The following is a 13,056-nucleotide window of genomic DNA, read 5'->3' as shown; positions in this document are numbered from 1 at the left end:
TGAAGGGTGCCCTTGAGATCTCAATCACAACTGGCACTAACCTAGAGTGTCTTACTCTTCAACAGACCTTCAAAGTGATATATATAGCTTTGGCCTAAAACATCATAATAGAAAGACTTCTTTTAAAAATGATCAATGCAACCATTAACACTTTGATATTTGATCTTGAAATCTTCCACTCTAAAAATGGTGGATATTATGAGATGAAATCACAGAGTCTCTAGGCATTATGCTTCTACATGTTTGAAAGGCAAGAAGTCTTTGGTTTTGGACCAGTAAGGGACTTTGAAGGAAAGGTTAGAGATTAAAACCAAAGCCACAAAGTAGTTAAGAGAAGTAATTTTAAGGGAAGAGAAGGGAGTTACTAAGATAGGCTCCATATTGGAACCAAATCAATCGTAATTATTGATAGATTTCCTCCTCGCTCATAACTTTAATTTCTTTTTAGCAGTTTAGATATGTCATATGTAACATGTGCAAACCATTTAGAAGTATAATTTTATATTAAAAAATATAGTACAATTAAAATTACACACCCATCATCATCAATAAGAATTAAAGAAACAAAGGATGAGATTTGTGAAATCCTAACAAAGCCTTTATTAACTGAAAAGTCTAAAAGAAAGAGGAAAATCTCTCTTAATGAGTGAAACAATAGTAGGAAACAATTCTAAAAAAATGGCAATTTAGGCGACTATCCAGAGATTATTAACATACTAGATATAAGAATAAATATTAAAGGAATCAAAAACAAAAGGAGAGATACAAAAACAAGTGGCTATAATACAATAATTAGGGACTTTGAACGTAAACAAACAATCAGAAAAGGACAATGTAAGATAGAAGTTACAAGAAAGTCCAAGTGTTTAAGAAAATAAAAGGAAATATAGAGAGTTTGACCAGCTGGAAGAAGAAAACATTGGAGAAGAATTAGAGAAAAACATAACGCACATCAATGCTTGGTTAAGATTGGAGGAAAAAGAATAGAGAGTGTTTTGCTTGGGAATATAAAAATATGTTAGGACTGAATAGAGAGTTGGTAAAACTTAAGATCTTAACATATAAGGGCACCAGACCAGTAATCTAGAGTCAGAAGAGGATTTCTCCAGAGTTAGTGCCTAACATCAAGGAGGAAATACATAGATTTCTCAAAGCTAAGTTCATCAAATTTGCGAAGTATGTAAAATGGCTTTCCATTATAGTCGTAGTGTTGAACAGAAATGATAAAACTAAGGTTTATATAGATTTTAGAGACCTAAATAAAGCTACACCAAAAGATGAGTATCACATACCTATAACAGATGTCATAGCTAAATATAAAATATTTTTCCACAATGGATGGATACTTTGAATATAACTAGATTCCCATTACAAAAAAGGACATCCATAAAATTGCATTCAGATGTCCAAGTTTGATTAGAGCATATGAATGAGATAATGATGCATGTTGGGTTGAAAAACACAAGGGCTATATATCAGAGATTTGATTGGAGCATATGAATGAGTGACGATGCATATTGGGTTGAAAAACACAAGAGCTACATATCATAGGGCTATGGATATTTTTCATGATTTGATTCGTAAAAAATTAGAAGTCTACATCGATGATGTGGTGATTAAGTCAAATGAATTTAGAGAACATATGCATGACTTACAAGAAATTTTTGATAGAATGAAGAAATCTAATTTAAAAATGAATCCATTAAAATATGTTTTTGGAGTTTCAACAGGGAATTTTTTAGGATTTTTTTATTTATAATAAAAGATAGAAGTTAAGAGAAATAAAGCACAAACAAATATAAAAGCAAAAACCCATACAAATAGGAAAGAATTCTTGAACTTTTATGGTTTATTAAGTTATTTAAGAAGATTTATTGTTAACCTTCCAGGAAAAATCAAAGTATTCACACTTCTACTTAAGCTCAAGTCAAAAAGAGAGTTTGAATGGAGAGAAGAACATTAAGATGCATTTGACAAGATCAAAGAGTATCTAACTAATCCATCAAGTGTTACTTCCTCTAAAATATAGGAAACCACTGAAGTATCTAACAAAAAGTTCAATTTGAAGTTTTTTAGCCTAGGGTAATGAAAGGGGTGAAGAGCAAGCTATATTTTACTTGAGTGGGGTCTTGATAAATATAGAGTGCAGATATTTTTCAATTGAAAAGTTATGTTTATCCTTGTATTATGTTGTTACTAAGCTCGAACATTATATGATGTCACATTCTATGTGTATTTTAACACAAACTGAAGTTATTAAGTATATGTTAAGCAAGTCAATCTTGAATGGAATAATTAATGAGTGGAGTCTAGTTTTGGTTGAACATGATTTAATTTATATACCCTGAAAATTTATTAAATTACAAGCTTTAGCCAACTTTCTAGTGGACCACTCTTCAATGGATACTGAAATATTCAAATAAGAAAGTCAAGTTGGAATAATCTTATGACAATTATATTTTGATGGTTCCAGTACATCTTCCAACTCTAGAATAGGGGTTGCCATCAAATCTCTTAAAGGAATCGTAACTAAGATGTCTTTCTAATTGCAAGTAAAATGCACTAATAATATAGCTAAGTATGAAGCCTTAATAGTTGGTCTAGAAATACTTACTTCCATGGAAATTATAATTGTAAAAATCATAAATGATTCTCAACTAGTAATAAATCAGATCATATGAAACTTTAAATGTTAGAATAGTTCTCCATAACATGTTTGTCTAAAGTAGAAGAGCTATTGTATCAATTTGATGATGTGATTGTTAAACATATTTCAAGGGAGCAAAATGATACGGTAAATGAATTGGAACAATTAGTATCAAGATATAAATGTTTTCTATAATTATTTAAGACCATGGCTTATATGTTATAAAACCTATTTCCTTTGATTTTAGAAAGAGGGAAGACATATGAAGTAAACATGTTGAATGTTGAATATGATGTTGAAGGAAGATTTGGAATCCTAATAAAAAAGTGCCTAGAAAACCCACATCAACACTAACATTCCAAGGATAAGACTTTGAAATTAAAGTCATTGAATTATACACTACTTAATAAGGAACTGTATAAAAAAGACAGGTCAAGAGTACTACTAAGGAGCGTTGGAGTTGAGGAGGCTATTACCATGGAATATATGTATCCACTTATACATGTTTCAAGGTCCTAACTAGGATGAAAAAATTACACCTTACTTTAATGCGATTAGGTTTGTTCAACTAATCAAATTTAACTTGGTTAATTTTTTATCCAATTCAAATATAAATATGATCCAAATGAATTCTCAAATTAATAATTTTTTTAATTAACTTATGGAATAGAATTGAATTTGACAACTTAGCTAGGAAAACAGTATACTAAAAAATATGGTTTAACTCACTGTTATTAAACCTGGGACCCGATTGACCCGGTGGCTAGACCGATCTGGGTTTGATAAAAGACCAGCTGTGGCAACAGCCCGGCCAAACCCGGGCGAACCCGGATGAAACCCGGTTTTTTTTTCAAATGTGGGATTTGAAACCCATTGGTATATATACTCTATGTTCCCAAGAAAATAGTCATGTTTTTTCAATGTGGAATAAAAAACCTTTTGGTTTAAATACTTCAACTTAAAAGGATAACATAGTATCTTTTCAATGTGGGATTTGAAGCCCTTTCATATATATACTCCATGTTCCCATGAAAAAAGTTATGTTTTTTCGATGTGAGATTTGAAACTCATTAGTATATATACTCTATGTTTCCAAGAAAAAAATCATGTTTTTTCAATGTAGGATAAAAAACCTTTTGGTTTAAATACTTCAACTTAAAAGGATAACATAGTATCTTTTCAACATGGGATTTGAAGTCCTTTCATATATATACTCTATGTTCCCATGAAAAAAGTTATGTTTTTTCAATGTGGGATTTGAAACCGATTAGTATATATACTCTATGTTTCCAAGAAAAAAGTTATGTTTTTTCAATGTGGGATAAAAAAACTTTTTTAGTTTAAATACTCTAACTTAAAAGCTTAACATAATATCTTTTTAATGTGGGATAAAAAACTTTTTAAAATATTCTTTTAAACTTCATAATATGTATAATCTATATTTACATGGATTTTTTCATATGAAATATTAAAATTTTAATTTTTCCGGGTTGACCCGAGTTGACCCATGAAACCCGGGACCCGGCCCCTTGGCCGGGTCAACCCCGAGCCGGGTTTAATAACTATGGTTTAACTGCCAAGACAGTAAGCATTCTTCCAGCTAATTATAGAGGATCATTAACTATTTAATCCAAAATTAGATTTAGATTATCATGATTAGAAAGAAGCTTGAAGCTTTGTGATTATTATTTTAAAAAAAGAAGGGTACTTGATATTTGCAGAACCTAAATTATTTGTTGGACTACTCCAAATGATATGCCATAAAATGGGTAGATACATGATAGCAAATGAATCAATACCGATTAACAGGCCAAATGCCCATTAATCCCCAAATTTACTACGGCTGCAAAGTGCAAACCTTCCAAAATTTCCCACAAGAACCCACGAATGACAAAACAACCTTCTTGATTAGACAGATTCTCTTGCCAAAATACAGAAACATCGTCATGCACACATCACAATTTGCTCACAGTCTAAAGTGTATTTCTGTAATTTCACACATGCATTCTCTCACTATGATTTGTGATCCAGTGACTCTCAATCCCCTCGGCAACTTTAAATTTTCGCTTTTATCAAATCTCTTTTGACACTCGAAGACAGCAATTTCTGCTTATAATTCTCCAGACAGAAAATTAAGTTATGGCAACGAAAAGCAAGATTTTGTTCATTGGAGGGACAGGATACATAGGAAAATCCATTGTGGAAGCTAGTGCTAAGGCAGGCCATCCTACTTCTGTTCTTGTCAGAGACTCCACTCTCTCTAACCCTGGTAAATCCAATGTCATTGACAACTTCAAGAATCTTGGGGTCAATTTCCTCATCGTAAGTGTTTATTTTTTTCTTTCGCTTTTCTTTTGGGGGTTATAAGGGTTTCCTTAATTCTTTAACGTGGATTCAGGGGCATGTGCCACCAGTTAGCTATCCCATTTTTTCGCTACTTGTTGGTGGTGATTCATATAATAAAAATTTATGTCCCTAGGGATAAGTTTTTGAAAAACCCATGTTATAAATGAGAAATTCTTATATATTATGGGAGCAGATTAACAAATAATTTTGTCTCGATTTATTAGTTGTTACAGCAACAAGTTATAATAATAGGGTTCGTCTCCAATTAAACTGTTTTTTTTCCTGGAAAAAGAAAATGTGAAACTGGGAAATTTTAATATTTCTTTGTATTTGCTTTTGTGTTTTCCGTTTTGAAGGGAGATTTATTTGATCATGAGAGTTTGGTGAAGGCTATAAAGCAAGTGGATGTGGTGATCTCTACAGTGGGTCATGCTCAGTTAGTTGAGCAAGACAGGATCATTGCTGCTATTAAAGAAGCTGGAAATGTTAAGGTATTTATAACGTGGTTAAATTTGTCTGAGTGATCATGAGTTGTTGCTTAATTGACATATGTTTTTCCTGTCTGGATTGGGGTTTGAAAATTCCCAAGTTTATGAATTATGTGCTTGTAATGAAAATTGTTGTTTTTCTGCAGAGATTTTTCCCATCGGAGTTTGGAAATGATGTGGATAGAGTGCATGCTGTTGAGCCAGCAAAATCAGCATTTGCTACGAAGGCTAACATAAGAAGAGCTATTGAGGCTCAAGGAATTCCGTTCACCTATGTATCGTCCAACTTTTTTTCTGGCTATTTCCTTCCTTCTTTGAACCAGCCTGGAGCTACTGCTCCTCCAAGAGATAAAGTTGTCATCGTAGGTGATGGAAATCCTAAAGGTAGTGTGTCACAAATTCTGTTGAATTTTCCTGTGATAGAATTAAATTCTTAATGTCTCTTGTTTATTTCAGCAGACCCTCCATAGATTTTGGATGATGGTCTGCTAAAATTGTAAAGGCCATGCAACTGTTTTAATCAAAGTAGGCACTAGCCTACCAAGTGCTCTATTTGGTAATGGACTCCAATATCTAAGCATGTGAAAAGCTTGATGATGAATGCATCGAATGAATTTACAGTTCATGTTTTGATCTGCAGCTGTTTTCAACAAAGAAGATGACATTGCCACCTACACTATCAAAGCAGTAGATGATCCCAGAACCTTGAACAAAATTCTCTACATTAGACCCCCAGCCAACACTATCTCATTCAATGACCTTGTGTCCTTGTGGGAGAAGAAGATTGGGAAAACCCTTGAAAGGATCTACGTTCCAGAGGAACAACTTCTTAAAAATATCCGAGGTAAGGATATCATTTCACTAGCTTATAAGTTAACAGCTATGACATAGACAGTAAAATCTCTTCGATTTACAAGCATCTATTTACACTTCTGTCAACCTAGGCACATCTGATGATAACATTACTTCATCATTAGCATGACATTTTCTTAATAAATCTGCCCATGAAATGGATATAATCACGATGAAATAGTTAAATCATTTTTAACGAGTTTGAGTAACTGTTAGCAAATTTTGGCGTTGCTTGTCTTCTCTTTATTCATTCTTTTTTCTTCTTTTTTTGTTATTTATTTTTGCAGAAGCTTCAGTTCCAGTAAATGTAATTTTATCAATCCGTCACTCAGTGTTCGTGAAGGGAGATCATACCAACTTCGAGATTGAACCATCATTTGGTGTAGAGGCTTCAGAGCTTTATCCTGATGTCAAATACACTACTGTGGATGAATACCTGAATCAATTTGTCTGAGTGTTTTACGTCAAGCAGCATTGCCTTAATAAATAATCATGTAGAGGTCGTAATACTTGCACTTATATACGTTATTAAATTACCACCAAGAGAAGCCATCTTGTGGACCAGCTGGGATTTACTTTATGTGTAATTATATCACTATCAAAAGTAGTATCCTTTTGACTATAAGGTCACATTTCTCAAAATTGGAGTGATCATTGGTGTTTTAGCGCCTATTAATGCATTGTTTCGTATAGAAACTCCTTTTAACATGCCCCTCAGAACATCAGCCAAGGTAGGCAAGCCTGAAAGCTTTCCCAAGTTGCCATGCTGAAGTATCTTAACAGAGAATATGTTCTAGAATAGTGGTGCATTCCTCTTGCTTTTCCATATTAGCAGATGTTTATATAAGTTAATGCAAACATGCGATCGAAGAAATTTGTAAGCATCGGTCATGTCCTTGCTCTTACAGCATTCAGTGACACAGAAACGCTGCTAATTAAGATCCACCATCATCGCTCATGGAGAGCTAGCTCATAGCATGGAGAATCTCAGCCCTTCATTTCCCCTACCAAAAAATAGACCATTGTGTTTAGCATCACCCATCTTATAGTAATGCTGTACAAAGAGTTAAAAATCTCAGTAGCAATTAATACTGTGTGAAGAATTATTTACTGTTCATGGATTTACATCATTGTTTTTACCTAGCGTGGGCAAAGTGAACACTATTCACCCTCTCATATACTGTTTAAAATTTTGCTTTTTTTAATTTTATTTTCAAAATTTTTTTATGGGATTACATCTTTTTGGGCTAAATTTAAATACAATTAAATCAAATTTGTTGAATAAAAATAAAATTAAAAGATAAAAAACTAAACTAGAAAAAAAGGTCATAAATAAGTGATAATTTCTAAGTTCAAACAAAATATTTACTTAAATCCTTGAACTTTACAACCTATATATATTTGGTCCCTCAATATTTTTTCAATTTGAAGTTTAAGTTTAGTATAAAAATTTATTTATTTTATTTTTTAATTCATGATTTGAGAAGAAAAAAAAAGCTGTCAGAATTTAGCAATAGAGAGAGAAAATCTATGTTTTCACCAATTCTGACAACAAAAATAATCGATCTTGGTGTCAAAGAATTTTATTTAGTGAAGGAAGTTCTATTTATATGTTTTTTAACCTTAAAATGACCTAAAAAACTAGATCTAAACTTGAAAAGATTTTTGTTTTTGGGTTTTTGGGTGGCTGTTTTGGTTTCTTAAGGGCATTTATGGATTTGTAAAAGTGTTTAGATTCTTTTCTAAGTATTTTTGGGTAAAAAAATAAATTGTTAGATAAAAAAAACATATATTTTATTTTTTCAGCCATCACAGTGGTTAGAATCTTGAAAATCCCAAACAAAACATGGTCTAGATTTTTTAAAAAAAAATATTAGGATGAAAAACAATTTAAAAGGAAAGGTCCGCACATGGCTCTTCCTTTAAGGGGGCAGGCATTGGTTTGGCCTCCTTTTTTTTATTTTCCTTTGTAATTTTTCCTTTTAAAAAAACATCATGCTTTTTTATATGTGTATTTTTAATAATTTTTAATGTTATATTTCAATTAATATCTCTTCCTTTATATGCTTTTTTATTTCTAATGGCTAGTAATTTCTTAATTAAAGAAATTAAGGTAAATGAACAGTTAGAGAATTAAATTCTTGAGTTATTATGAATGTTTATCGAATATTTAAGAATTTGAAAATTTGAGTAACGTTAAAAAATATAATTATTTAGAAGGTGAATAACTTCACTTAAATATTATTATTATGTCTATAAATGATTTAATGATGGACTGATACATGTTAATCCATATGTGCATTTCAGGATCTCTTTTGAAATGTGCAAATTAGAGAGCTTAAGATTATTACTTTTTGTGTTATGACTGCGTAGGGAAAAAAAAAAAACTCCATTTTGTATGTAATTTATCAATTTTTTAATTAATTGAATTGATAATAAATTTTAGATTTAATAAATTTTAATTAATTGAATTGATAATATGTTGTCCTTGAATATTTTCAATAAATATTGTCATGAATATAATTTGTTTACATACAGATTAAAAGTTGAAAATCTTGATTAAAATAATACAGATTGTTGTTGTTGTTGATGCAAGAAACTCTGCCAAATTCTTTGGAGAATTTTCAACGGGGATTTAAATGGAAAAAAGTATTTCCAGCTTTTCCTATAATTATTTAGTGTTTATTTGAATTTTGTATTATAAAATGTCGAGAATATTACATAAAAAATAAAATTTATTTATTTATTTAAAGTATTTCTAATAAGTATAACTTGCGATATATGTTTTCCCTTTGATTTTGTATCTTTGTAGGAGGATTGGTAAAACCCTAGAAAGGACCGATGTGCCGGAGCAGCAACTTTTGTAGACATTCAAGGTATGAATATCATTTCATTAGCTTCATATGTAAAAGTGTACTCGTAACACTGGTAATGGTATCATCTGTCGGACCTCTGTCAGCTTGAGTTTAAATAATGTCTAGCAGTACTGATCTTAGTATCAGATCTTTTAAAAGTTTGTATGGAGAAGTCATCAAGTTTGACATCGCTTCTCTTTTCCTATCTGTTTTTTGCAGAAGCTTCGGCTCCACTCAATGTGGTTTTATCGTATGATCGCTCTGCATTTGTGAAGGGAGATCAAACCAACTTTGAAATTGAACCATCATTTGGCGTCGAGGCCTCTGAGCTTCATGATCACATGTTTCTTTATCTGAAAGAACAATATCACTGTGATCATCACCCTGTACAGCCAAAAGACCAACACTAAATGCAAGCTGTGATGCGTTAATGTCTATGCTGCGTTAAACACTAAATGCACAACCAAACAACCCGGGGCCCAAACAATATAAGAGAATATCAATGCACAGATGTAGGACACATTTTACTGGGGAACAGTGGCCCCTACAGAGCCATTAATGGAGACACAAGGGTGAATTAATGTCCTGTTGCCACTCATAAGTAGAGCACACTACAAGAGCTTTATACCTCCAAAAGTTGTGCGGCATATGCTCGCTTTGCACATTTCCCTTTACTCTTCCCATTGTGATAGGTTTGGGGGATTTTGAAGGGAGATTTCGGTTCTGATAATTTCTGGTAAGAGTGAAGTGTTACAGAGAAGCAAAAGATGTTGACAGAATTATATATGGATATATTTTAAGCCCGCTGGATTCAAATCCATGGCTTAGATTGTTAAGGAATGAGGTTTCATTAGATTGGGCTTGGCCCATTTTAAACGCCCATAGATTTAAGTCCTTGATCACTGGATTCAAGTCTCGTTGAAGAAACCAAAATGTCTGCAATCATGCGAATTTATTGATAAAACCAGAATGTCTGCCATTAAAAAAAGCCAAGGCAAAACTGAAGTTGACATGTGTAAGTGCAAGTTAAAGCTCATCATGACATGAAGGCATGCCCTTCGAGAAGAAAACGTTTAACGTCTACATTTCTCCACCATCTCGTCCTTGTCTTAGGGCCCCATGAACCAACCAAGCTTTCAGGCCACGCAGGAAACATTGTTACTTGCAGATGATTTCTTACCACCGTATTTCTGTCAGGCCAAAAGGAAACCAAGATTTTATATCTGATGTGCCAGTAATCCTACTACATGATAAGCTGTTCCAGATGCAAGTACTTGAAGCTCACCTGCTTTCCAATGTTGAATAGGGTACACTTGTATCTGATCAAGTATCTAATTTGATACCCCATTGTGATGACAAAAAGAAGAGTCCAGGAACAGAGCAATATAGACCAAACGACAGGAACATCAAACACTGGAAAGAATGTAATCGCAAAAGCGATGATGAATGCCCTTGTGAAGGAGTACCTAGATACATGACAGCCAAAACAATAGATTATTTTCAGGAACAGATATATCCAAGATGGATCTGCAAAAGCAGCCCTATGGTGCTGGGGAAAGTGTTCGGGTGGTAATTTACCCGGTCAAACAAACTACCATAGTTCACTAGCTCCCTAACTACTTGATTCTTAAAAGCAATCTAGAATCTGTATGAAACTATGAGAACCTCCAACATTCAACATTTTTCCTGCCGACTGACTGAGTAAAATATAAAACTAAGAGAGAATAGTTTATGATCGAATTATCAAATGTCTACTTGAAATCGTTTATCAGGTTATAGATAACGGTGGAAGGAATTACTCGATAATTAATATCAACAGGATGAAAATAACAAAAAGACTAAATACCGTAATGGCACATAGATACTTCATTACCAGAATTTGAACTCTGGAAGCCGGCGGATGAGTGGCTTGAATTCATCGGAACAACTTGTCGGAAGCAAAGGACCATCTGCATGTTCAGGATCAACCAGAAGTGACAAAAACCCACTTAACAAATTCACTATGTATACCCCGAGCCCATAAACAATGATGTAAAACCCTCGAACGTAATAAAGTCGTGAACAATAGACAGCCACTATAACAAGAGTCCCAATCCACCTATAGACAGCATGAGGTGTAGCCTTATCCAGATAAAATCTATACATCCTCCATGCATCATGTTCCCATCGAGCAACAGGTGACACCACTGAGACATTCTCATCCCCAAATCCTCCCATTAGTTTTGATCTTCACACCTGCAGATTTTACAGTACAAAACCAATCAAAGCAGCAAACAAACAGGTAGAAATGCACAAGATACAACAAATACCAAACATGTACATCAATGTATGCTTCTGAATAACAAATCCTCATATTCAAAGATAATCAAAAAAGCATAATAAAGCAGAAAAGAGCATGTCCCTGGATATACACGTACCAAGATCGTGGAAATGCTTTAATGACTATATAAACTTGCAAGTGAAAAATATTCTTTCAAGCTTCACATTCAATGTAAATGTTCCAAATTCATGGAAATATCAATTTCAAGAATCAAAATCTTCAGGCATTCTCTCCACCTTCCAATCAAATCAACCATTCACACCCATTTATTTGAAAACAAGAAGGCACGAATAGCTATAGAATCACATAAACACACCAAAATATACAAAAGAAAAAAGCCCTTAAAGATCAATATTTAACCAACGCCAAAGAAACCCAGATGACAAATATATGCAACTATGCAAGGAACATAAAAAGAAACCAATAGCCCAAAAATCTCCCTTCCCACCTTTTAGGGACCGGAATGTAGTTACCAAGCTCCATTTAAGCAACTAAAAAATATATTAAAAAAAATGAACACAGTATCTCAATCAATCTAGTCTGAGTGTTAGAATCAAGAAACAAAGAAAATCCCCAAAATGTAAATGCCTAAACAGAAAAAAGGACGTAAAAGAAGGGAAATCGGTCCAAATTGTCAGGAAAATATGGAGAGTAGTGATTAACCTCGAATAGACTTTGTTTGGCGTTTGTTAAGCAATGCAACAAAAACTTGTTTTCTTATGTGAATCTACTTTCTTTCAAGAATTGTAACACCTGATACTCGCGCAATTATAACCACCCCAAAGCGTACGCAAAGATGCGTTGTTAGAATTTTCTGTACAGAAAGGTTATTGTATAAATTCTATATTCTCTACAGAAAATTCCGTCAATGCATCTTTCCAAGTCTTGTTTTCTTCTGTTAATATCTTGGATGAATATTTTGATGGGTTTTTAGAGGGTCACCGTCTCCTTGGTGAGAAAGCCAGAAGAAAGGAAATGGCAAGTGAGAGAAGGTACAGAGCCTAGAGGTCTAACGAGGGTTTTTTGTTTTCTTTCTTTGTCCTTTCTTCGTTAAACTGATTTCACTGAATTGGGCCTGGCCAAGTAGTGATGTACACCAGAGATTTATATGGTGGTGTACTGGTGTCCAGACTCCATAGTCTTGGCTTCATTGACAGAGATCTCAAAACGTTGGGCACCTTCAACCAATGAACATAGGGCTGGCAGAGGTCCCTAATCTCCACCTTCGCCATGATAAAGGACTCGAGGGTGAAGGGGTAGATGAATACAAAGCCGAACCTACATCCCGGATAGGCGACAGACTCCTAGGTGCATGCACTGAGCTGAGGTAGAAAGAGGCAGCTGGAAAAGGACAAAACGTTCAATTCCTTGCATGAAGAAATGAATTCAACCATAAGCAAAGATTGATGGATCTTGCAGACCAGTTAAGGCAATCAACATAAAGAGAGGATTTACCAACCCATTTTACGTATCAACGCAAGTACGGAAGAAATCTCAGTATCACCCAATGCAATTCGCTCCAAATATATCAGTTCGAACACGCGCTTG

The 13,056-nt window shown here is 33.6% G+C and overlaps 2 protein-coding genes across 4 annotated transcripts; one reads left to right on the top strand and one right to left on the bottom strand.

Moving 5' to 3' along the window:
- Positions 1-4,578: 4,578 nt before the first annotated feature.
- LOC133698853 (phenylcoumaran benzylic ether reductase POP1-like) lies at positions 4,579-6,975 on the top strand. Its single transcript, XM_062121943.1, has 5 exons — positions 4,579-4,969; positions 5,350-5,484; positions 5,628-5,865; positions 6,122-6,325; positions 6,621-6,975. Exons 1-5 carry the CDS (start codon positions 4,787-4,789, stop codon positions 6,785-6,787), a joined length of 927 nt encoding a protein of 308 aa, XP_061977927.1. The 5' UTR covers positions 4,579-4,786; the 3' UTR covers positions 6,788-6,975.
- A 3,146-nt stretch (positions 6,976-10,121) lies between these two features.
- On the bottom strand, positions 10,122-13,054 carry LOC133699626 (protein RER1A-like). 3 transcript variants are annotated; one of them, XM_062122955.1, is made up of 5 exons: positions 12,968-13,054; positions 12,172-12,875; positions 11,062-11,423; positions 10,474-10,654; positions 10,122-10,378 (listed from the first exon to the last, which is right to left on the bottom strand). In XM_062122955.1, exons 3-5 carry the CDS (start codon positions 11,403-11,405, stop codon positions 10,325-10,327), a joined length of 579 nt encoding a protein of 192 aa, XP_061978939.1. In that variant the 5' UTR covers positions 11,406-11,423; positions 12,172-12,875; positions 12,968-13,054; the 3' UTR covers positions 10,122-10,324. The 3 variants fall into 3 exon arrangements, with proteins under 3 accessions (XP_061978939.1, XP_061978940.1, XP_061978941.1); XM_062122956.1 differs by having other exon boundaries at positions 12,523-12,875; XM_062122957.1 differs by lacking the exons at positions 12,172-12,875; positions 12,968-13,054 and having other exon boundaries at positions 11,062-12,161.
- Between the last annotated feature and the right edge of the window lie 2 nt (positions 13,055-13,056).

This window comes from Populus nigra, chromosome 7 (assembly GCF_951802175.1).
Source record: "Populus nigra chromosome 7, ddPopNigr1.1, whole genome shotgun sequence".
NCBI classification, from domain to species: Eukaryota; Viridiplantae; Streptophyta; class Magnoliopsida; order Malpighiales; family Salicaceae; genus Populus; species Populus nigra.
The sequence above is the reverse complement of the archived record's forward strand: the minus strand, read 5'-3'. Positions and strand labels throughout refer to the sequence as shown.